Source organism: Zonotrichia albicollis, chromosome 1, assembly GCF_047830755.1.
Source record: "Zonotrichia albicollis isolate bZonAlb1 chromosome 1, bZonAlb1.hap1, whole genome shotgun sequence".
Classification (NCBI taxonomy): Eukaryota; Metazoa; Chordata; class Aves; order Passeriformes; family Passerellidae; genus Zonotrichia; species Zonotrichia albicollis.
The window spans coordinates 95,020,820-95,047,130 of NC_133819.1; the positions used below are offsets into that span (position 1 = coordinate 95,020,820).

Here is a 26,311-nt window from a genome sequence, read left to right on the forward strand (position 1 = left end):
AACTATGGCTGGTGGGAAGGCTAACTGACCTGCTAAATGATGTAGTGATCCATCCCCAAAAATTGCATGCTGGAGACCTTTCCAAACGCCCAATGGCAGCTGGCATCCCCCGTCTCCCAATTATTTCTTTCAAGATCTTTTACTGTTACATATTCATGGTTTTATCTTTTGCTCTCCTTCAGTGAAGTCCAGCAGATTAATTTAGCAGTCACTTTGTTTTTGCTCAGGTGCAGTACATGGAAAGTTGCAATACAAGGAGAATGATAACAGAATGGGCTTTGGGCTACAGGAACAGTTTCAATTGTTTCCCCTAATGGATGCACAAAGGATGTCCTCGACTCCATCTACATAAAAATGGAGCAGTAATATATCAGTTTCACACTTACTTGCACTTCCCTAACTTACCCTTTTACCTCTTAAAATAATGTGTAATACAGTTCTTGGCTTTAGAAATACAGGCTTACAAATATTCCTCCTCTTCTTTCTCTCTCAAGCACTAATTGTTGGAAGGATAAAAGTAATTTAAAAGCAGTATATTTTTCAGTAACAGTGAAGGGTTTTTACAGAAAAGAAATGCAGGACATGAACAGGCATTCAGTGCCATGAGCTTTAATTTGATTAGTACATATACTTTTTTAGAAATTTGAGTCATCAAGCAGATAATATGATCTGTTTCAATCATTTTATTTAGACAGAATGAAATACAGCTAATAACATTCATACATAGGAAAAGGATTCCAATCACAAGGTCTAAGGAAAATTTTATAAACAAATTAAAGTGCACAACATATTTCCTCCTATAATAATTTCTTTTTTGTCAGTCATGAAGCAGCCATTTTATTACCAAGTTATTTTGCACTGATGGAAGAGATTTCAAATTACAAGAAATGAGTATTCACCAATGAAAAGTAAGAAAATTCTCCAAATAATATATTTAGGAGTGGGAAATATGACAAGACACAAAGTAGAAAAAACTGTTTACTTCCATTTGTACTCAACTAAACCATTGATAATAGTCTGTCTTATAGAAAGAGGAAAAAACTCTTGCCCATATAAATTAACTAAATCGACTGGAAAAATAATTTAAATATAAGGTTCTAGTTCAATTAACACAATAGAAAGTTTCTGGATGTGGCAAAATTAGCAAAACACCAGAACCTCTGCATTTTAATGAGGTGTCTGTGATTCAAAAGATCCTAAATATTCACCTATCATTTCATCCATAGCAAAATGATCATGAGCCCTTTTTATGAATAGTATTTTAAGCCTTGCTCATGGTGCAGTTCTGCATTACTTTTACACAGTTTTTCCAGCATGGGATCATAATATAAATATTCTTTGCAATCATGTTTCACACATTATTATCAGCTGTAATACTGCAGTGAAAATTAAGTCCATATTTGAACATCCTTGCTGTATCTCATTTTGCCCTGAGAATGATTTCAGCTGCCACTAGGTTATTTCTCTGGATATTTAGTAGTGATTCATACATAAATTGTGTCTTTTGGCTAGGTGTCTGCAGAACTAGAGGTAAAATAAACCCCTTTATTATCATAGGAGTTAAAAAGAATATTTAAATCTTCATCCATATGAATGCAAGGAAATCTGAAAACACATCTCAGGGTAACACTGTAGAGCAACCAGGGGCAACATAATAGAAATATGATCCTGCAAGGTTTATTACAGGCATGCAAAGATAAATACATGAAAAAAAATTACATTACTCAAGTCCAGAGGGTTCTGTGTTCCTTATAGTAACACACTGCCTATAAACTACTAAGCATTGCCTAGGTAGATGTTGAAAGTTGGGACCATGAATAATTCCATTCGCACACATGACTGTCTTCAACATTTTTTGCCTCTCCTCCTCCCCTTTCTTCTCCCCCACTGGTGTTAATAGTTAGATACCAGTTTTCAATTAGTGTATCAGGCCATCCTTAAATCAGGATATCCTTAAATCCATAGCAATTCATTTTGTCTTCACAGATACAGAGCTGTGGGAGCAGTTTATTTGTATAACTAGAACAAGATTAATTTCACTTAAGGTGGCAAATGACAGAAGATAAGGAGAAGGAAGGTATTTCCTGTGGCCACTGTGATATTGCACCACCACAGATGTCAGGGTTGAAAGTGCAGAAGAAGTTTTCTTCAACCTGTACAAATCTGCCCAAAATGTTGATGGCTTTATCAGAAACACCATGGCAGATTATATTTGTTCAATGAAGTATTAGTTTTTATAATGTTTCACAGAAGAAAGGGAGAATTGAAGACTTTACTATCAGAGGCTTTAGCTTGTAAAGATTTTACAATACTTTCACAACAGGTTGGTAAAAGACCTTGACATCAATTTATAGAGGGAAATGCAGGTGTTTGTACTGGGCTGGCAACCATCAGCTCATAGTTCCCATGGCAACAATAAATTGCTATGCATGAGTAATGGGGAGTGATTACATTTAGAGTAATTATGGCAAAAAGTAATTAAGCAAGATGAGAAAAACATACAGCATCATTTGCCTTTTTCCTCTACCAATGGCAATCCACATGCCAGTTTTCAATCACATTTCTTAAACACCATAAGACCTTTCAAGGCTTTATCCCACTTGTGGAGTCATTCTTTATGCATCTTTAGATGATCACTAATTGACTGAATAAAAGCTGAGTTTTGTTGTGTTTTTGTCCTTCATATCTGCATAGCTCTCATACTGTTAATTACAGAAATATGAGTGCAAACTGACTAAGGCCAGAAGAGCCATTGTGATCATAAGGTCTACATAAGACGCATTTTCTTCCTCACAGCAATGCTGTCACGTAGTCCGTATTTTGAAACTGAAATACATAAAATCTTTCAAGAAATAGCCAGATGTAATTTGAAGCAAGATGAATATATTACACTTGCTCATTAAGTATTCTAAGGTTATTTGCACCCATGGCTTACTGTTAAGCCTTTCTCTTAATTAAGATTCAACTGCTATAGCCTAATCTCACTGTATGTGACCTTGTGAACTCACTCACTGGTTTCAGAGATGCAGAGCATCAGGTGTTTCTCTCTATACAGAGCAATGTGAAGTTATCAGGGCACTTGCTAACAAAAGCCCCCTGGACTGAGTTTACGTCACTTGGCTGTTGCCCTGATTTTTTAAGTTTCTCTAAGCCTTCTGATGTTTACAGAATGATTCGTTATTCCTGTAATGAACTTTCTCACACACTTCATGTAAATAACTTTTTGATTTGCATTCTTTTATGGAGGAGGAGAAATTTGATGGACTGTTGGTTTGTCCAGTGTCATTGGAGAGGCGGCACTGCCACCCTCTAACCCACTGTCACTTTTGGAAATCTATAAATGTTGGAGTCAGAATTTAAATATTCTTTTTTTTTTGCCTTGAGAGAGCTGCGTGTCCCATAGTGACACTTGACTTTGGTAAGGGGGCAGCCACAGTGGTAGCTGAAGGAGAAGGTGCCAGAAGATGTCTGTGTGACAGAGCCAATGCCAGCTCCATGGTGGTTCCACTGCTGGCCGAGGCCGAGCGCACCGGTGATGGAGGGATTGCCTCTGGCACAGCACAGCCAAGGGGGCATGGGGTATGGAAACTGCAGTGGGAGAAGGAAGTGAGGACATGTGAGAGAAACAGCCCTGCAGATACCAAGGTCAGAGCAGAATAAGGGGGAGCGGGTGCTCCAGGAGCTGGAGCAGAGATTCCCCTGCAGCCTGCGGTGCAGCCCGTGGAGAGGCACCTGTGCCCCTGCAGCCCGTGGAAATCCATGGTGGAGCTGAGATCCACCTGCAGCCCCAGACGACCCCAAGCTGCAGCAGGTGGGTGCCTGAAGGAGGCTGGGAACCCAAGGGAAGCCCATGCTGGAGCAGGCACCTGGCAGGACCTGTGGCCTTGTGGAGAGAGGAGCCCACACTGGAGCAGGTTTGCTGGCAGGACTTGTGATCCCATGCTGGAGCAGCCTGTTCCTGAGGGACTGCACCCCATGGGAGTGACTCACACTGGAGCAGTTTGTGAAGGACTACAGCCCGTGGGAAGGACTCATATTGGAGAGGATCATGCAGGACTGTCACTGGTGGGAGGGACTCCACAGTGGAATAAGGGAAGAGTGCGAAGAGTCTTCCCCTGAGGAGGAAGGAGTGGCAGAGACAGAGTGTGATGAACTGGCTGCAGCCCCCATTCCCTGTGCCCCTGTGCTGGTCGGGGAGCAGAGGTAAAGAGAATAGGAGTAAAGTTGAGCTCAGGATGAAGGGAAGGGTGGGGAGAGGATATTTTTGAAAATTGGGGTTATTTCTCATTATCCTATTCTGATTCGATTGGTAATGAATTAAACTAATTTCCCCAAGCTGAATCTCTTTTGCCATGACAGTAAATGATGAGGGATCTCTCCCTGTCCTTACCTTCATCAATGAGCCTTTCCTTATGTTTTAGTCTACTGTGTCTAGTTAGGAGGGCGTGCCGAACTGCCAGCAGAGTTCAGCTGGGGTATTTTGGTATTTTTAAGAAGTTCTAGGAAATATGTTTGTGAAAGCCCCTCCCTTGCAGTGGTGCTTCCCATGGCTCAAGTCCAGTGCCAATATCCTCTGAATTCAGGATTCCAGGGGCTATGCAGGTCATTTCAGTTACACAGAGTTGACAGTCATGTTTAGCTTACTGGCAATATCAGACTCATCATTTTCCAGTACAATAAGAAGTTCTTAAAGTTTGCCTCATGTTCTTAATTCCCAAATGTACAACTTTTCATTTTACTCTCTTAAAGCTATCTGTTTGCTTGTGCTAAATTGTGAAATTCGGTGTAAAGGAACTGTCCCACCATCACCTCTACTGAAAATGTCACAACTACAAGACATTAGCAGTAATTTTTGTATTTTCTTTCAAAATCTTAATATTAAACTTCAACTAGTTAATAAATTCTTGACAGGTGTTGCTAGAAATGTCTATGTATCTCAGATGATATATTACTAGAGGTTTTATTTTTCTCAGCAATTTTTAGATGTGGCTAGATGTTCATAGAGGAATGGAATGACCATGCAATGGAAATTGTACAAAGTTTTCCAAGAAGAGAATGTTGCCATTAGGGAAATACTTCTATAAAATGAGAACTCAGTCTTCATCCAGTAAAGTATCTGCCCAAGGTGCACCAAGATTTCTACAAATGTCATACACAAAGGGTTCTTGAGTACTGCACAGTTAAATTGATTAAGTGTACATAATTTTAAATCCATGCTGTAGCATTTACTTTTGGCTTAAATGGTTTTTGTTAGGTATAAAACTGATTGTATTCTGGTTTCATGCTTAACCATATATTTTTACTGTATTGAAATAGCCTTTGATCAATGTTAAAGCAAGTATACAGAAAAATATGCACATACTTGACTGCTTTCTTCTTCCAAAAGTGAGCCACATACAGGCTTTCATAAAATAGTTTTGGACTTCACATCATTGAAGAACTCATAGTTTTTTCTCATATTCAAATATATGAATCTGACTCTATTTATCTGTCTCTTAAACTATACATAAATTACAGAGATTTAAACAACACTTGATTAAGAAATAGCAATATATTCCATAAATATCAATAGACTTCTTACCAGCCGGAATGGAGGACCATGCCTCCTCCATGTAGGTTCTTGAAAATCAGAGTAATTGTTATATCAGTTAAATTTTCAGCACCTAGTGACATCTAGCCATCATACTGTATTCAGTTTTATGTTTACACTGTTTTTTCTGGAAGTTTTCCTGAAGATGCTTCTTGTTTTAATTATTATGTAAACATTTTTTAAGGAAAGCGGTTTCTATCTCATATGACAGAGTCAAGAAGAGATGGTACAGACCTATTGGAACTATCCCTTGAAAATCCATGCAAAGAACAATTTATCTCAGAACAAATGCACGCTACTTTACATGCACTACACATTGAAACAAACACAATTTTTTAATTTTTTAGTCTTTGACATTTGCCCATGTACTGAAAACAACACTAACACAAGCTCTGTAAAATACAAGCTGTTCTTTTCTCTGCTGTTCTTTTCTCTGCTGTTCTTTTCTCTGCTGTCCTTGTTTCTCAAAATACCACAAATATCATTAGGTTCAATGTGTCACATCACACTGTGAAGCAACCTTGAAGATAACGTAATAAAATAATGTATTCACAGAATAAATTTCTTTCACTGCAACATTAAATATATAAAGCTTAATGTTTACCTCTTGGAGATAGTGACATTATTTTTTGAAAATGGAAATCTAATCAATTATGAAAATAATAAAATTAAGGCTTGAAGGAAGAGATGCATGCACTCAAAGTAAAAGGCAATACAAAGTTCAAAAGACCATAACTTAAAAATGGTCAACTACAAAATTTAAGTTTGCTCCTTATACAGTCATAATATTTTTTACATATATTTTCAGCCAATTTGGGCATATCTTTGTAATTTATTACAGCATAAAATTTTGTTACCAACCATAGACATTCAAAAATTTTGAAGAAATTGTACATTTTTTGATACAAGAATTTAAGGCAATTATGAATGATTACATTACTACATATGTTTAGTACATATTGTGACTGAGAACAGTGTAGCTTAATTACTCAGAAGCAGCAATTAAGTGTCAGCTTCACTTGCAACTAGTAAGATTCCTTTCTTGAAAATGTTGTAAGTGGACAACACAATTACCTGTGAAGTAGTACAGCTGAGCATAAAAGTTACACAAGTTCCTTCATTTTACTGTATGTTTGCACATACTCAAGAGTATGTTAGCCAAGTGCCATTTAATTGGGTTTTTTTTGGCTAAAGGAAATCTTTGGCTAAAGGATGGATCCTAAATCTGATTTATATATAACAGTGCACAGTGTGCATCTGGGTCCACACATATCTTGGAACTGTATTTTGGTTTTTATTAGAGGAAGAAAAGCACTGCTGTAATCTTTTGTATAATACCTCAAACACACTACTCACAATCTGGCAGGGCAAACTTGGCACTAAGAGCCCTGGTAGAATAATTTCTTTAGCTCTTTTAAGGAGATTTCTGTATCTTTTTTAGGCAAAAGTGATGCAAAGCAGAAAATGTAATGTATAAAATGCAAACCTTGTTAGAAACCTGCTGCAGTGTCTTAGTTTGAGAGGAATCTGAGTAAACACTCCTGTTACCCATTTTGTTTAGTGTGGCGTTACATTTTCAAATTCACACAATGGATGGAATTCCGTGGGATTATTTCCTCAGGCCTAGCCAGAGAAATATATATCTTTTCCTTTCCTTCATGTACATTGAAATCAACCTTTCTGGTTAGAAAAAGACGTAAAATAGCATACTAAGCCAGTCAATGAGGTGAAACTTTTGCTTTGCTTTTCACCAGAAACCACAATCCCTGCCAACAAGCTCAGAACTGGAAGCAAACACTCAGTTGCAGGGGATCTTGGCATACATTCCCTGATTTTCTACCCAAATTGGCAGGACACCTTGCTGACCAAGGGTATAGGGTTGGACACAGTTCAGAGCACACATTAACATTGCTGCTGTATTCAGAACCTTCGTGTCACAGCTGAGTGTGACAAAGTCACACTAGAGACACAGACCAACAAAGGCATCTTCCAGGAAGGAAACTGAGCCTTAGAGTGTCAGCTGCCTCTTAAGGTTTGTCTGAAAAGTCAGGTAGAAGTTTTACTAACATTTACCAGGAACAAGGTGGGACCTTTCTAAATAGTTGTTACAGAAATCCCTTCCCTCCCACTTGCTCATCCTAAAACTTTCAGACAGACGTAGCTCCATTACTATCAAGCACCAAGGTTTAAAATTATGTACAATTAAGGAAAAAAATCTTCTCCAGATGAAACAGTAAAATCAGCTTGTCATTATAATTTTTTAATACAATTATATGTTTACATTTCAATTTTTATTCAAAATAATATAATAGCAATTTTTAAAAATTAAAAATATGATTTTCAAAATCATGGAATTTCCTAAAATGTTGTAATTTCAGCTGAAGTTTGAAAATGTTTTAATAATTTGAGTGCTTGAGGTGATGAGTATCTCAAAACTCAAGGGAACTTCTTTCTAGACTGTCTCCAAACCTCAGTCCCAGCCCAGGAAATGGTTTCCTGCATAGATAAACTCTTCTTTACCAATTGAGAGGTTTTTAAAATATATATTTGTATATACTTATAATTTTGTTCCTAGAAATACCATCAAATAATCTCTTCACATGAAAGAATGGACACAAACACCATGCATGCAATAGCATGTCTTTGATATTATTTTACTGATTCCAAGCAGACAATACTGATACATAAACATAGCTATTTTTATATGAGCTAAGTCTCCATAGTTGAAGTTCCACCACTCTGAATTTTTTTTTTTTAAAGCAAGTCTGTAGAGAAAAAAGAATCTGAAAGAGCATCTGGCCAACACCACTTGGCATCTTTAAAGACCAGGAGAAGGTTTCAGGACTCTCTCAGCAATTTTACACACAATACCAAACCTAGGGGAGTGGTGGGCATTCTGGAGAGCAGGCACACCCTTCAAAGGCCCTTGGTAAACTGGAAACGTGGAAGAAACAGCTACCAAATGCATGAAGATCCAGAAAGCCAAAAGCCAAGTCCTGACACTTGGACTGGGACTCAATGCAAATCTGCAGAAAAGGATTTGAAGGCTTGTAATCAAATATAAGTCAGCAGTGTACCCTTACAGCCATAAATGATGATAACATTAGGCTGTATTAGCAATGGCCAGCCAATGGGTCAAGAGAAGCAATTACCCTGCTCAGTGCTTGTGAGGCCACATCTGGAACACACTGCTCATTTTTGAACACCTCAGGTCATGAGAGGGATGGAGATGCTGGAGGAAGGGCAGTGGAAGGCCACTGACCCAGCCAGGCACCTGAGGAGAGGCTCAGGGCAGCGCATGGTTCCAGAAGGGAAGGCTGAGGGGAAATTCAATGGCCATCCTAAAATTGCACATTAGTCAGTTAGAGAAAAGAGTTCAGTACACAGTGAAAGGGAAGAAAGCAGTGGTCACAAGATACCTTAAGGGAAATCCCAGCTGTGGATAAGGAGAAATATTTTAGTGAGGGTGATTAGGCACTAGCGCAGGTTGCTCCAAATTTATTGTTGAATTGCCATCCTTAGAAATTTTCAGATTTTGCCTAGTCAAGGAAGTGACACAACTGAGGGTGTCCCTGACTTGAGGGATATCCCTGTCCAGAGGTTCCTTTAATTTGATTTGTTCTATGAGTCTATGGGTCATTAATAAAAATAGGTAAAATCATGTCTTACTCCAGCTAAAGGAATGTTTTTAAAGGAGTGTTTTTCCATTATTTCTTTAGCAATTTACCACCTAAAGACATTTTAAGTAAAGTTATAAAATTGTGGAAATGACTAATTTTATCTAAGAATTTGCAGAATTGTACCATTTACCTTTTGTACTTTGCAGTAATTTAAACGCAACCTTCTTTTTATTTCCAGTTTAAAACTACATGATATCAAGCTCCACCTATGACTTTTAAGGGAATGCTACCTTTAAATCCTTAAACATTGCCTAGAGCTTCCTTATGAAACATAATAATTTAAAACAGATGCACTTTTAAAACTGCATCTCCATCTCAACGCCTATGAAATTAAGAAAACACACATACATGCACATGCAGCACATGAAGAGAAACTTCCCTCAGTTAGACACAAATCCTCATTTTGGTACAATTACACACAGGCCATTAAAAATCCCTATATAGTGCTCACAAAAGTTTTGTGCATACAGTAAGGCAGCCAAATTAAGTGGAAAACCAATCCATCTTTGCTCAGTAAGACATACTGAAACCAGCTAAACAGATAGAAATAGCATTTCCACTCTAAAGCAATTGCCTCAAGGTGTACACAACTTATTCCAACTCCAAATCAGAGCCCAGGTTTACTTTAAAAAAAAAAAAAAGCATTGTTGAAACAATCTGAAGAGAGAACAAAAGCTTTCCTCTTTGAAATCACAGTAGTCCAGTATTTATTATCTGTAGGACAGGAAATGTATCCATTTTTCACTTTCATGGAGTAAGATGTCACAAGTTACCACATCAACATCTTCTTCTTGTACCTTTGTATGATTACTGAGTAAGAATACAGACATGTCATCTCAACATTTTTTTTTCTCAAATATCTATGAAAGTCCAAGAGCTTTATTTGACAAAGTTATCTAAGATGCAAAGGATCAGCCCAGGTTGTTTTCATACGAGTTTCACAAACTTTGGTTACAAATGAAACTTCAGTACATTAAATACCAATTAGCATTATCAAGATAAACCCAGGATAAAGCTCATTGTGCTTTTTCTTTTTCTTGGTGTTTAGTTTACATAAAGGAAGAGCCAACACACAGGGCTTCTCAACATTCACACGTGGGTACAATTGGTAGAGGGTGGTGTATCTATCCGACTTTTATTTTCCTTAGCATCATTCAGAAGTGACTCATTACCAATCTGGCATTTGAAGACTTGTTTGTAGGCCTTCCTAAAATTTTCAGACAGAAATGCATATATGATTGGGTTCACAGAAGAATTGCTGTAAGCCAGGCAGTGTGCAGTTACCCTGAAGAGAAAGGAGGCTTGAGTCAGTGGGAAAACTCCAAATTCAGCCCAGAGATGGATCACGTGATGAGGCAGCCAGGAGATGCCAAAAACCACTACCACCACCAACACAGTCTGTGCTGTCTGAGACAAGGAAAGGAAAACACATATGTCTGATGAGCACTCAAGAAATCAGCTTTAAACCTACTTCAAAACTCCTGTTAGGATGAAAAAAAAACAAAAACCACAACAAAAAGTACACTGAGGGGGAATAAACTGCAATATTTGTTACTGATTTCACCCCATTACTTATATGGGCTTTATTTTGCATAATGAATGACTGCAAGGAGAACCCCAGCCTTGGAAAATGTCATAGTAAACGGCAAATGCACAACTTTCTTCAAAGGTGAAGAGTGATGTTCCTAACTCCCTACACAAAAGCTTAGCCTTTTCTGAAGTGCACCTAAGCCTGCTGTAAAATAATGACAACAGGGGTCTGTGGGAAATCTCATCCAGATCCAATGAATTTTAGTACCGTGCACAATAATTTCTGATCAAAATTTCAAGGGAGATCTATTATGCATGGAGGCAGCTGGTGGAAAAGCTTAGAGCTTGCTCAAGTGCTTACTAAAGCAAGCTTTTTGGAAGTGACTCCTTTAAACACAGAATTTCCACAGAATCATGCAAAACATTCTGGGATACAACTAGTGGGGGGAAAAAAAAGTAAGGGCTTGAAATTTCTGATGATTGCACATTATCAAAACCAATCTGGAAGTTAAAGTTCACCACCCAACACTAAATATAAAAATGGAACATAAAATATCCTCAGTGCTGCCTCCACACTCCACTTCTACTATCTATGAGAGGACCATCAATTTCACTAGATCCATTCTAAGCTCCAGAATCAGTCGGTAGGGACCCTGCAGGTGCTGCAGGTGTTCTCTCAGGGCACAATGGAATTTGACTGTCAATATTTTCTTTAGCTTTCACTGACTTCAGAAACAGCAGTTAGTGCTTTGCAGTGGCCTAAGTAATCAATATCTATTCCTCTACCAAGTACCTCTTTCAACTAAATAAGTCTTCAAATAAAAGTCTAATAATAATTCCAAAGCATATTATGTCACAAGCCATTATAGTTGCTATATTAGCACTTTATAATATAATTTTTCTGATAACTTCTTCACATCCAAAACTAACCCAGGGGTCACAGAGTGATAAATATTGCAGCATAGAAAATATGTAGATTTTTTGCTAGTTTATTGAACTTGGTCTATACTTCTTGAACTGATCAACGCTCAGTAATAATTAAGACTGACCTAACTAATCAGAACAGGAGTTAGCTTAGAAAAACTTATGCAAAAGACATTTTGATTTCTGTAGCAACAGGTCAAAGTAACTTATGACAGATGCTGTGGTTGGTCAGTATAATCTCACAACAGAAACCAAAGGACATTAGATCTGCAGTTAATATAACATGGTTAGTCTAAAGCAAGCATCTTTTTTTCATAAGACATTCCTCAACTTAGCCCTATGGAGTTTAAATCAGTTGCCACTTGAACAGCCACAGAGATATTTTCTTTTTCAGGTCTTATCAGGAGATTGTGTTCTAACAAGACTGCATAAATTAAGAGCAGTTTATTCTCTCATTGATGTGTTCAATGGCTTAATATTCCAAGTAAAAACAAGTGTTCGGGATACCACATGTACAATTACTTCAAAAGAGGCATTTACTTCAGTTTGTTCAGAATTCTGAAAAAAATTAACCAGGAAAATCATTGACATTCAACAGGCTGTTGATGCACCTGAAAGCAGAGGGTGACAATGTGTCTCTTGTAACTGTTACTAAAGGTATTTCATATCTGCAGAAAAAGCAATTTTGTGTTAGGAAATCTCACAACATCTGCTTTATCCCAATGTTCCTCCTTAGCCTAACTTCAGAGCTCACTTTTCCAAAATCATCCCTTTGTCTTGCAAGCAAGGTATCACTAAAGAGCAGCTCTTTTTCACTTACTGGGAGCTTGCTTAGGGTTTCTCATTAGCAAATAAAACCCACCTGAAATATATGACATTAATATCGATGCTTTGTGACCAAAAACCATGAAAAATAGAATTTAGGCAAATTAATATTTTTCATTATTTTGTTCCACACATGCAGAAAATTTATTTTAAGATTCTGCTACTAGAATGTTCATAAAGTTTTGAATAAAGCTAAAAATGTATCATTACACCTGAAATGCACTCTTTACAAGAGAGTAAAAGGAAAAGAAGAAAGACATGGTAGCCAGAGAGCACTAACAGACTAATGAGGACAGAGTCACTTTGAAAAACATGAGTTATGCCTTAGATTTAGAAACTCATCTTCTAAGCCAAAAAAAAAAATCTGGATTGCTTTTTGGGTTTTTTCTCTCTTTGGCTACTGAGCTCTGATACATTCAAGAAGTCTCGGTGATATCTGTAATGCTTTATCTTGAAGCTATGAAAGGTAATTCCTAGTCAGATCTGCAATTTTTGAGTGTTAGTGGTTAGAGGAAATGCAGAGATATTTCCAGTTTGAGAAGAGTTTAGATGAGAGATGGCAACGTACAAAATGTCTTGAAAACTATACCTTTGGCCCTGACAATATTAAATGCAAAAGCATATATGTTAAGTATTTTACTAAGTCGGGGCCATAATGCTTTTAATTCTAGGAATCAAAATCTATTGAGTAGGATATTTTTCAGAAAAATGAGAATGCATAAATGAGAAAGTAGTTATTCCCTGTTGAGTACATGTATATCTCATTTACATTGCAGGCACTCTCCATGCCCATATGAAAATAGTGATCAGATCAAATGAAGAGCTATAGCTTAAGGGGTTTTTCCTCCACATCCATAAAATGAGAAGTTAGTCAAATGATGACTGTGGTCAAATCTGCTCAAAAATCACTATCACATTATAACTGACAAATTCTGTGTTTTAATGCATCTTTCAAATATTGTTCCAAATCATGAAGTTTGTATTCTTCTTTAAAGACCTTTCATGATTCTATTTGTATCCAGTACATAACTCATGTCTTGAATGTAAGAGAAGAAAACATTGTGTGGAAAATCAATAGAAGAATTGGTGAATCACTGAAAGTCTCTTATTAGACTCCTATAGGGAAGCACAATAAATTTAATTTTAAAGGTCCCTCATGCAACCTAGGAATTATTCAGTAAAACATTACAAAATCAGACAGTTAAAAAAAGAAAATTAAAAGTCTCATAATTTGCAAGTCAGGAGAAAATGTCAGTGAGAAAAAAAAAGAAAAAATTTAACAAAAAAGACAGGTTGTCTCCCTGTGCCCAAGTTTCAGATGCTCTGAAGTTCCAAATATGAGGATCTCAGGTAATGGCTTGATGCAATGTCATGGAAAACCTGGATCAGAAAAGATTCTGATCTGCTAAGTTCAGAGGGACACTGAACATTTAATTAAATACTTCATTCTAATTTCTTCTCTCTGTTACATCTTTAGCAACAAGTACCAAATTATCTTAGTCAAACTAAAACACACACAAATGAGAATTTGCAGTGAATGCAACATACCTTTTTCTTGGATGCTTCTGACTTCTTTGACATGTTTTTTAACTTCTTATGCAGATGATTAAGAACCTGAAAAGATTAATTTGCATCTCTTTATCATATTTGCCCAATTTCTATTCAAAGTTCAAATCTGTGTATCTTGGAGTACTCTTGTGCTCTCCACAATTGCATGATTCACTAAGAGACATCACTGAACCAGCTTACACATTTAAAACATGCACAGTAGGAAAATGAAAATAATTACATATGTGAGTCCATGTGAACCAACAAAAACAAAGCAGACTACAACTGAATTCTTACTAAAATATTCAAATGTATTACATAACAAATACATATCACAAATTAACAAGGAAATGGATGGAAATCTATCTTGTACATAGAATTAGCAATCTCTCTTCTTCCATGAAAAGTCAAAAGACTTGGTTTAGAATGACCTTTAGTGTGTGTAACATAAGAAAAGTGTACGTTTTGAGTCAGAGCTTTTCTGAGTCACCTGTATAATTTGTTTCCTTCAGAGGAATGCTTGATTAGTATAATCAAGATCCTGGCACTATTTGATCTTTGAAAGAAGCTTAGGTTTTCAAGAATAATTTATACTAAAATGAGGGATGACACATGAGGCATGACACATGAGGCATGACTTTTCACAACAATGTGATGATACTCACCATGCATCTTTCAGAACCCAGTTTTAAAAATACATCACTAAAAGGCTCATTGTCCAAGAGCAGGGTTCAAATCTTAACATCATTATTTGCACATAAGGTTTTGGATAGAGGATGCAGAGATCTTGGGTTGGGGAAAAGGGTCCAAATTCAGATTCTTTCATATCATCTGGTGACATTTTCTCTGTGTGCTTTGGGTTGCACAGCTAACCACTATTAGGACAGACATCAGTCAAGATGATCTAGAGACTTTGGCATTTAAGTTTTATAGACACACATATTGATTTAAAACAAGTAAGATGGTATTTATGAATATCCAGAGATCATCAGCAGACTTAATTTTTTAGGTATCTACTCTTAGCTACCAGAGAAACACCAACAACAATGAAAAAAAGAAATTACCATTTAATATTGTAAGTGCAGCTCATTTGTGCCTGTCTGTGTACTACACTGAGACTCACCCTGCATGCATTTCCTACTTGGAAACACTATCCAGGCCACTTCAGGGGGTAACCTGAGCTAAGAAAAAGCAGGAGAAAAATAAATGGGCTTTCCCCAAGAAAGTCACATTTTGATTTAGTTTTTTTCCTCTTCAATATGAAGCAGGCCCAAAGGAAAGAACAGAATCCCAGAAGAAAACAGAAGCAGAACAGGGAGATTACTGACTGGCTCACAGACTTTTTATTCAGCTCCAGTCACCCTGTAGAGACCAGCTGAATTGCTGAGTCTATCAGTGAAAAACATAAAACTTAAAAAAAGGCATGGGAGGAATGCAATTAAGTTCATGTCCCATCACTGCTGCTTCATCTCTCATACCCCCTTCACATAATTTACAGTGATGGGCTGTTTCTACTGGACCTTTGCAAATCCCATCACGTGCCTCCCAGGGATTCTCCTTCACAGCCCAAAACTAAAGTCAGATAAACTTTTTGCAGAAATCAGGACTGCAAAATAGTTTTTAAAGTTACATACATTTTTTTCTTCTGTTCTGAAATTTTTTACCCAAAGTTTTGCATTGTATCTCTCTCCAGTTCAAAGAAAGATGCAGGAGACAAAACAGATAAATTGCATATTTGAGGGGTTTGGGAGGTGGTGGAGGAGGGTTTTGTTGTCAGTTTACATTATAACCTTCAAATGAACCTTATCAGTTTCCCCTCTTTCAGGTTACATACATATTTCATAAAATAAGTATTTGCAGTGAAAACATATTGGCATAGTATTGTACCAGACGGCATGAAAAGTAGCAGCAAGACAAATAGGCAAAATGCAATTACTTATCAACAGCAGTGGAACAGCTCTCAAAGACCTACAGAGACTGCCATGGTGTGTTAAAAAAGAGCCATGTTTATGCACAAACACTACATGGCAAATCTAACACACTCTCCACTATCCTGTTAAAATTGCCTCTTCTCTGGGCCAATGAATAATCAATTGTTCCTCTAATAACCAACCTTCCTTCCTTCCTTCCTTCCTTCCGCCACTTCCTTCCGCCACTTCCTTCCGCCACTTCCTTCCGCCACTTCCTTCCTTCCGCCACTTCCTTCCTTCCGCCACTTCCTTCCGCCACTTCCTTCCGCCACTTCCTTCCGCCACTTCCTTCCGCCACTTCCTTCCGCCACTTCCTTCCTTCCTTCCTTCCTTCCTTCCTTCCTTCCTTCCTTCCGCCACTTCCTTCCTTCCTTCCTTCCGCCACTTCCTTCCGCCACTTCCTTCCGCCACTTCCTTCCGCCACTTCCTTCCGCCACTTCCTTCCTTCCTTCCGCCACTTCCTTCCTTCCGCCACTTCCTTCCGCCACTTCCTTCCGCCACTTCCTTCCTTCCGCCACTTCCTTCCGCCATTTCCTTCCTCTTTCTCTTTTTCTCTTTCTTCTCTTTTTGAAGTCTTTTTTAAATTATTCTTTTCCCCCATTGTTTCAGAAACTACATTCAAGATGGCTTGAGAGCCCTGACTGAGGACTTTGACCAAATGAAGTTGAGAAAGAGATTTTTTTCAACACAGGAGTGAAGAAAATAACTTCAACTACCTGTGCCTATTCACACAAGTCTACCAAACATTATGGAAGTTTGAAGTCTACAGTGTTAAAAGCCATGTTTGCTGTCTGGCATTTCACTGACCACATCCTCATTATCAGCCACTGAAAATCATGCAGAAGGAAAGCCTGCACAAGGTCACTGTCAAGTAAGAATGAACTTCTTGTTTTACAGATAATGTAAGCATTACATTCTGAACCACCTTTGTAGTATGAACCTGATTGAAATTCAAGTGCTATTGCCTGCAATCCATGTTTTAAAGTCACTACTTCTATTGTCATCTATTCTTCATCCTCTTTCAATTAAGACTGTGCTACTAACATGTCATAGCTTTTATTTTTCCCTTTCAGTGAAGTTTAATAAACTTCACCCTTGCTGCTCAGCAAAATTTAGGATTTAATATCCAAAGCCAGATAAGCTTGTATTTTATGTTGAGGTTGTTACTTTTTATAGTTCAGTTTTAACCAAATCTGTAAATCATACATGACATGAATTCAGAATGTTCAGAATGATAGATAACAATGGACACATTCTTAAGGCAAGACATATTTGTTTTAAAGAAAGCTTTTAACATTATGCATCTATAAAAGGAAATGTTTGCTAATAACTATAGGTGTCAAACTTAAAGGTTTGATTGAAAGAGGCCTGACTTACAAGAAGTGAATCCTTGAAAAATGGAGGGATCCAAAATTAGTTGTAAGATTGCACAACCCTGGCAGATGTCAACTGTTGGAAGCTACCTGGGAATCATTTATCACTTTACCCTTTAAGGACACATTAGTGAGCAAATGTTGTAGCACTGTTATGAACACATACAAAAAGTCAGCATTACAAAAATACAGCAGGTAAAAAGATAAGCAATAAAAGAGTCAGAACACAAGGTAAGTACACAGTGCTGAGACTCAGCTGATCACTACATAACCACTGCTCCTCCCTCTGACGTAGTAACCTTCTTTCAAGAGTACTTCTCTGAGGAAACAGAGAACATAGAATTAGCAATCTCTCTTCTTCCATAAAAAGTCAAAGACTTAGTTTAGAATGACCTTTAGTGTGTGTAACATAAGAAAAGTGAATGTTTTCTATTGATTTGTGACTTTTTACGGTGTTCCCAAAAAGATGTGTCTTCCCTGTACATCGCTAAGACCTCTCCCTTTTATGGCTTGTTTGGTGTTTAACAGCTGAATGCAAGCCGACTCCTTAAAAGAGAGAGGATAATGGAGACTCTCCACCTTCTTCCTTGTCTGCTGTTCTCAAAAAACTAGGGAAGTAGTCTTCATTCTGATATTTTCACTCCTCTATCAAAAATTTGCATTGAAACTGAACTAATGTTACTTGTGGAAGAGAGAAAAGAGGTAGCTGTACACACAAGACAGAGCATGATCTCATAAATCTCTGCCTGAGGAGCATGTATCACCATGAGATATTTTGGGAGGACACTGCTTCCAAATACCCGGCACTACTTCAGCACTTCTGTACATTCTAATAGCATTGTTATCAATGGGAAAAATACAAATCTCTGCTAATACTATATAAATGTGAAATGAGAGAGAAAAAGAACTTGGCTCCCTATTAGAGTTCCTAAAAAATGAGACTTTCAAAACTGAAAGTTCAATTGCAATTTGTTTATGAAAGAGGCAGAACTGCCTTAAAGGAGTCTGGAAAAGGCAATCTATTCAAATAGAGAAATAAGGGTCATTTGTCTTAATTTACCGCAGCAGAAGATTGCATTATCTCGCTGATCCACAGTTCATGAAAATCAGTGAAGTCCATAAGAAACTAATGCAGAGATTAATGTCTCCTAATGTCTACGGGCTGAGGGAGTTGAGGCTGCTCAGCCTGAGAAGTCTCTCCCTGTCCCACAATATTGCAGTTGGAGGTTTGTCAGCGGCTTGAGGAGGGCAGGAGTGAGTCTTTAGCTGCAGGGCACAAATACCTTCGATAGCTCTGTACAAATCACGGCACTTTTCAGCCTGTAAACTGACAGGAATACCAGCTATCTCCTAGCTATCTTCAAAAACTCACCCGTTGGGGTCAGCTCCTCCAGCCTGACACCGAGGCAAGCAGGATCACACACACAGGCTCAAAACACATCACAAAGCCAGTGAGACCCTAGCCTGGCAATAGTTTAAGCACACAATTTTATTGCAATTTCAAGTGGCCTTGATTTTATTAATTTGTTCTTGGGCATATTTTTCACATAGAGTTGCTTTTGTTGGCTTGGAGGGGTTTTTGTTGTTTTTATTTTTTAGCTACCTATTAATACTAATATTAAGAGATTTACTTCTGTAGAGGTGCTTTGTAATGACAGAGTGTGTTTTATTTACTATTCTGGTTAAGCCTATTTGCTTTTTTCATGCATACACTGTACAGAACTATGCTAATTTTGAAAGATTTCTTTTTAATCTTCTCTCATATAATTAGACTTCAAAGGCCAGTACTTTATCCTGAAACGGAAGATGCTTTGGCTCTGAAAAAGAGAAGAATTAGTACCTGAAAGCCCACCATTCACACATTCTGTAGTGTTCTCCCTGCAATGTGTTATACTTTCCTCAAACTGACAATCTATCACTACAGCTCAGTCATATTCACCACAGTAGATGAAACAGCAGTGTATTCATTCAGGGAAAGCAGGATTTGGTTTATGTATGAAAACTTGTGTTTCTGCTTCATTTGCCAGGTTGCATTTTTTCCACTATGAACAGCCATTTAGAAATGTTGTCCTTTGCGTTCTGCATGCCTTGGTTTCATCAGAGTTGGACAACATTACAGCCTCAATTTGCACATCACAATTAAGCTGATGTAATGTATGTGAAACTGAGCAGAACAAAAAATTACTTGTTCAAATTAAATACTTCAGGTGCATCTATTGAACTTGCCAGTTGAAGAACTGAATTAAGCAGTCGGTATTTGCAAGAGCGGTCCTATCCTCTCAAATGTAAATCACTGCCTAAGGAGAAATCCTGCAACTGAAGGCAGCTGGCACAGAAACAGCAAGATACCAGCAGGTAGCAACTGGTGCTCCAGGTCCTGTTCAGCAGCAAGCAGAGGATCATATGCTGAAGGCTGCAATTATTACTGCAGAAAAATGTGACAATTTTCTTAAGCAGAAATGTCCTTAAATACTCATATTCAGGCACACTTAACTATTGCTTTTTGCAATTGCTTAACTATCTGGGTTCTCCTGCCCTACTCCCCGGAACGACCTGCCTTTGCCAAAGTCAGAGGTAACTCTCTCATCAACTTCAACCGAGGCAGGACATGGCACCACAGGGATCAGACAGCATAAAGCACAATTTACTTGTAGCACCAAAAAGATAATTTTTGTCACTTTCAAGTGCACTGTACATTTTAAAGAACCACAATGCTTCATCTGAAGCATGAACAACTTGTTGCTTTGTTGTACTTTATTGAGTAAAACTCCTCACGCAGCACTGCAAGAAATTAAGAGTTATGGTGACGGAGAAAGCAGCAGAGCACGGGGGCTTCTTAGCATTCTGTAGCAAGGAAATCTGTCAGGGACACCCCAGTGATTGCCAGAACACCCCTCCCCACTCACCCCACACAATCCCTGTTTTGACCTCTCTGTGATATTGAACATATGTTATCAGCCCTCAGACATCCCTCAGATACAAAACCTGCCCTCTCCCTTTGTGGCACAAACTCACCCCTGCTCCTTTTTTCCCTAACATTGCCAAGTCCCACCACATGCCCAGAAATGGCCCTATGGCTCATGGACACCTTTTCCACCACTGTGTCACTCCCATCCTTTTACACTTGCCCCACCTTGGCGTAGCAGAAGGAGATGAGCAGCAGCGGGAGCAGATACCCGAAGACGAACGTGCAGATCACGTAGACCTTCTTGTGGCGTGGGTTGGGCCAGAACTCCCAGCAGAAGGTCTGGTTGCTGGTCTCGCGGTGGAAGATGCGCTGGTGGTGAGCCACAGGCGAGGCCATGGCGAAGGAGAGCGCCCAGATGAGCCCCACGCCCAGCATCGCGTTCCGGGGGACGCGCAAGGCTGAGGAGCGTCGGGAGTGCACGATAGCCACGTACCGGTCCACAGACATGGCTGAGAGCGTGAAGATGCTCACCAGCATGGAGATGGTGAAGAAGTAGTGGATGAACTTGCAGATGAAGGCTCCCAACACCCAGGTGGGGAGCACGTAGACCGTGGACTGGAAGGGGATGCAGAAGAGCAGGTAGGCCAGGTCGGCGATGCTCAGGTTGAGGATGAAGATGTTGGTGGTGCTTCGGCGCTTGCCTGGCTTGCTCCTCGCCAGCACCGTGATCACCAGCGTGTTGCCCAGCACTCCCAGGGTGAAGATTAAACCGAAGACGATCAAGGTGATGAAGTTCTCGATGCCGATGCCGAAGAGCGGCTTCCCCTCCGCCTCCGGCAGCCCGGACAGGTTGAACTCCCCCCGGGGCGTCTCTGCCGCGGCTCGGGACAGGTTGAGGGGCGCCGCCGCGGCCTCTCCAGGCTCCATCCTTCCCTGGCGCGCCGGGCAAACTTCCCGGCACCGGGGACCGCGGCGATCCCGGGGCGGCCGCCCCACCAGCGCCGGGCGGCGGGCAGGGAAGGGAAGGGAAGGGCGGAGGCGCCGCCGCGCTGGGCGCAGCCTGCGCTGCCGGGAGCGGAGCCGGCGCGGCCGCCCCGCCGCCCTCCGCAGCCGCGCTCCGCCCGCCCCGGCACCGGCACCAGCACCGGGCCCGCCCCGTCCGCGGCGCCTCCGCGCCTCTGCGCTGCTCCGGGAGACTGAGCTCCCCGGGAACGTGTCCTCGCAGAAAGGGGAGGTGGGGTTTTCTTGCTCTCTTTATTTCCCCCCGCCTTTTCTTCCCACCCTTCAGCCTGTAGGTGTTCCCCCACCCAGGGCGGCAGCCGGAATCCCGGTCTTCTCCCCGGAAAACTTCTCTCCGCTCGGTGCCGCCGCTCCCAGGGAGGCTCGGGAGCCGTGTCTCCCAGCAGGGCTAGGCGGCGCTCGGCTGGTCCGGCCGGGCATCAATGAACTCGCTTGGACAGACAGAAACGATGAAGCGCCCGTGTGAACCCACCTCAACAGGTAGCCGGCAACAGGAGTTTCTCCAGACTAAGCGCCGCCTGCGCTCGCTCCTCTCACCTCCTTCACAGGTTTCCTCCATCAATCACTGAGTATCTCAAATGACAAAAGGCGGCAGACATAGTTACGCCTTCCTATTAAAAACCCAAAACAACAAACCAAAACCCACACACATGCACATGAAGCAAAAGAATTGTAGTGGGAAATCTAGCCGCTTTTCGCTGCCAAATCACGGCGTTCAGGATCTCCGCCGCGGCAGGAGCGCAGCCGTGCTGGGCGCCCGCAGGCTCTCGGAGCCGGGCAGCCGCGGGCAGCGCTACGCGGGAGCTCCTGGAAAGGCAATCCCTGCAGAACGGGGTTAAACATGAAACTTCCTCCAGCGCACGGATGCGAGTTCATGAGAATATTGTCACCGGCACACACACCTTGTGAATGAAACGGATTTGCCTGAGGTTCTACATCCATTTGTTTCCAAATTACCAGTCAGTGAGCTACAGCTGGCAGCAGCAGTGACCAACAGAGCTGCCCAGATGTGCTGCTGCAGGTAGCGAGCTTTTGTTTGCATATTTTCCAGTCTGCAGTTTGACAGGGTTTTTTTTCTACCTTTCTTTTTGCTACTTGTTTTGAAGCATCCCAGCAGCTGCCCATCAGCTGACTGCAAAGCCATCGGCTTCTGCAGATCTAGATTTTAATTAAACTAATGTATGGTCTGCTCCATTACGTCTGAAGGAACACATCATGGGAGAGCACAATTCAGTTTATATAGATCTAAGAAATTTCTATTTGGATTGAGCTGGTTTCTACATCTGTTGTAACTAATCTAAGTATTTATAAACATATCAAGCAAAAATAAGCTAGTAGGGATTCCTCAAAGACTTGGGTTTGGAATTTTTTGTAATGTGCATTCTTTACAATTTTGTTGACATGTTTGATTACCATGCAAATCTACTATTGTCTACTTCTGCAAAGGATGTGAGAAAACACTGTTAAACATTTCTAGGATACATCAGATATCACACACTTTTTGGAAAGTCTCTGAATATATTGTGAAAATGAACAGAAGTCTGTAGATTTTCCTAGTGTTGGTGATGCCTGTGTTTGCCTATGAATTCCTTCATGTGGTGAAGGAGATACAAGAAATGCTTTGAATACGACTGATGGTTTGCTTTTGAATCATGTCATGTTGCCAGACACTGCTCATTTTCCAGGATATCTGGAGTGCAGCCCTGGTTTTGATGAAGCTAATGCAATCCTGCATTTGATATGCTCCTGGTCCTCATCACTAACACTTCTGTTTTCTCACAAAATAATATGTTTTGTACAGAATAGCCTGAAAGGTTAGAACAAAGGATATTACACTTAGCAGAAAAGTGAGCAGGAAAAGTGGGTATAGAAACAAAATCAATTTTAGCGGGAATCAAACTGAAAATCACATTAGTGATTTGGATGGCAGAGTTGGCTATTGGTTTCCTTTGGATATTTAATTGAGAGTTCTGTGGTTCAAGCTTTGATTTTCTGCTAAGAGTATAAAGTTCCTATACAGTTCCTATAAGGCTACCCTGAGCATTAGGGGGGAATAACCTCAAGAATACAACTGTATTGTAGCTTTTCTCTCAGACCAATTGAGATGGAAAAGCTGGTATGAATTCAGTACAATAAATATATAGTTATATATTTATAACTATATATAAACCCATGAAGAAGTTGAAAAACTATGAGGAAAAAAAAGTAGTAAAAATATTGCATTGCACTTTAAGAAAATAAATTTCATGTCTTTGCAAAAGAGATCTCTTCAGCATGTGCCTCACACATTTCCTTGAATCTAGTGTTATTGAATTTATTTTATTGTTTTCCTGAACACTATTTGATGTGAAAAGATATACTTAAACTAAAATAGCCTAGGAACTTCAGAAAGAGCAAGAAACTGCATACAGTGTTCTTCTGTCTGTAGCTAGAATCCACAATCATCTTTATCAGAGAACTCGCCTCCAAAAATTTGTTTGGCTCCAAAATTTTTCATTGCAATCAATGGAGAAAATACTAGAAATATCTAAAAGGGATGGGAACCTACTTACCCTGCTAAGTCTAGTCTTTCATATTTATTCCTCAGTAAGTTAATCCAGAAGATATTACTGTAAAAACATGCAAGGATGTCCTTCTTTTTGCTCATTCCAATGGCTGGTTATGTTATTTTTATGTTGTTCCAATAATAAAAATATTTGACTTACACTGCTAAAATTTTATCTCAGGAATGAGGATTCCAATGCATTGATTTAAAAACGTAATTACTACTAAGCTCTTTGTTCCTATTTAATGCATGTATATAGGTATATTAACATAGACTGAATATAATGTCAGTAAAATGCATTTATATTTTAAAATGAACATTTTATTAGCACCTCAGAAACAATTAAAAAATGCACTTTTTAGCTACTGTCCCACTTTTGATGACATTGAATAACTGAGGCACAAAAACCAGCATCTGATTATACAAATACGTACATAGATGTCTGTATGCATTTTATCATTTCACAAGAATAAAATAATAAGATACACAACTTCTTCAGAGAAGAGTTTTAGTAAAATCCTCTATAAATTCTATTGGAGCCTTTTGGGAGTGTTTTCAGGCTTTTTTCCATAGTGAAGTTGAAGCTGGAGTTGAGGTTCAAGGCTCTCAACTGCACAACAGTGTCAGTAAAGAGAAACCATTTAAAGTGTATTTATACTAAAGCATATGAGTAACCCGGACTTATAGAAATTTTTGACAGCTCAGTCCTTAGCTCATTGTTCACTTTTCTTTGCTGCAAAAAAGATTTTCCAGATTTGGTCATGTTTTGTTTATAAAACACAAGACTGAAAACAGGTCTGTTTTGAAGGCTGACTCTTTTAATTTATTCGTGAAACAAGATCAGATGCAACAGTCATGTCCATCATACCCCGTTATTTTCCTTTGTGACAAGTTCCCGGAGTAGAAATTTGCCTTTTAAAGGTGGATGTGAACTTCAATTCAAAATTCAAAATAAAAAATCCATGATTCATAACCAACCTTTGATTCACCTTCTATAAAGTTAGTATGTAGAAGTCAAGCATCTATATTATTGATTCCCCTTTTATATATATTCTTGGGAATAATGTAACCCTCAAGTCACAGTTGTCACTACATTCAGATTTCCATAGTGGAGAAGTGTCACCAATAAATTGAAGTTTATTACTTCTTGCTGCCATTTAAAAAGAAGTAAGCATCTGCCCAAATACATTTGAGAGCCATCATCATTACATCCCTGAGTCTGTGCTGATTTTTTGTCCTCCCAGTTCTCCAGTTCTTAAAAATCAGTTCCAAAAAAATGTTAAAATGCAGGCAATCAAAAATAAATTTGGAGCTAAGTTTCCAAAATCCCATTCTATATTTAGTGCTTTCAAGTAATAGGTTTTAGGCTTAAAAATTGTATGTAAAAACACGTATCCATTCTTTATTCAACACCCAGAAATTTTCTGTGTAAAAAATGCCAAAAGCTAAACACCACGGTCTAACAACTTGAACTTGCTTTATAGTTGAAGAGAGTTGCTTGTTTCATTTTCCTTGATTTGTGACAATTACCCCATGGGATGCTTTTTAATGTTGGCTGCAGAAGCAACTCGTCTGTGCATGGAAACACAGTTGTGTTTTGTCTAAAACAGAACCAAGTGTATTTTGGTGAACACTTGTAATACAACATAACACAATAGACCAGGTCTTACTAAACTCAGGAGAATGCAGCAGGTATCCAGGTCATGGGCACAGCAGCTGCAGAAGTCTTTTAAATGGAAAATTGCTCCACCTTCAAACTGCTTTGTAAAATGTGCAACTGACTGGAGTGAGGTCATAGGGCTTATGAAAGGCTTAAGATCTGTAAAAGGAGAATCATGTTTCTATATAGGAAAAGCAGAAATGTGGGCTCAAGGAGCTACCTTAGCCATGTTGTTGGCAAACATCAAAATTATCAGGGCTGAAAGAGGCGGCAGTAGAATGAAGTAACTTGGACAGCGTGATTGTGCTGCTGGCAAAGCAGCCAGGAGTTTGCAGGATGCTTTGTCTGGGGTCAGCTCCAGGCACAGGCAGAGACAGGGAACATCTGATGTCAGGGAAAAGGCCAGGACCTCACTGTCCAGCCCTGGAGACCTTGGTCACCAGGGCATTTCTGTGGCAAAGGGAAATAACAGGTGGGCAGTGCACAGTGGACAGAGGCAATGGACACCTTTCCCAGCACTTACTGCTGCCTCTACACTCTCCTCCATCCTGGCAGCAGCAGTATCAGCAGCCTTGGCTCCTTCAGGCTCTCCACAGCACTCAAAAAGGGCTTGTGTGTCAGCAGCACCCCGGACTTGGCTTGATACCAGTCTTCCTCATCCGAGAGAAGCAAAATGTGATTTATGCACCTTGCCAAGGAGCATGGAGATGGCTCTAAATACAGCTATAAAGGAAAAAA

General features: G+C 39.5%; 1 protein-coding gene across 1 annotated transcript; it reads right to left on the reverse strand.

Annotated features, from left to right (window-relative positions):
- Window positions 1–8,256: 8,256 nt before the first annotated feature.
- On the reverse strand, window positions 8,257–21,416 carry GALR1 (galanin receptor 1). Its single transcript, XM_005482898.4, has 3 exons — window positions 20,574–21,416; window positions 14,098–14,163; window positions 8,257–10,677 (listed from the first exon to the last, which is right to left on the reverse strand). The coding sequence occupies exons 1-3, from the start codon at window positions 21,273–21,275 to the stop codon at window positions 10,360–10,362; spliced, it is 1,086 nt and encodes a 361-aa protein (XP_005482955.1). The 5' UTR covers window positions 21,276–21,416; the 3' UTR covers window positions 8,257–10,359.
- Window positions 21,417–26,311: the final 4,895 nt, after the last annotated feature.

Bases quoted from the DNA above. Each gene is read 5' to 3' on its own strand.
- GALR1 (XM_005482898.4), bottom strand. From the start codon at position 21,275: ATGGAGCCTGGAGAGGCCGCGGCGGCGCCCCTCAACCTGTCCCGAGCC. The intron at 14,164-20,573 runs GTGGGGCAAGTG...TAATCTTTTCAG, and splicing joins TCTCCTTCTGCTACGCCAAG to GTTCTTAATCATCTGCATAA. The intron at 10,678-14,097 runs GTATGTTGCATT...TCCTTGTCTCAG, and splicing joins CAGAAGCATCCAAGAAAAAG to ACAGCACAGACTGTGTTGGT.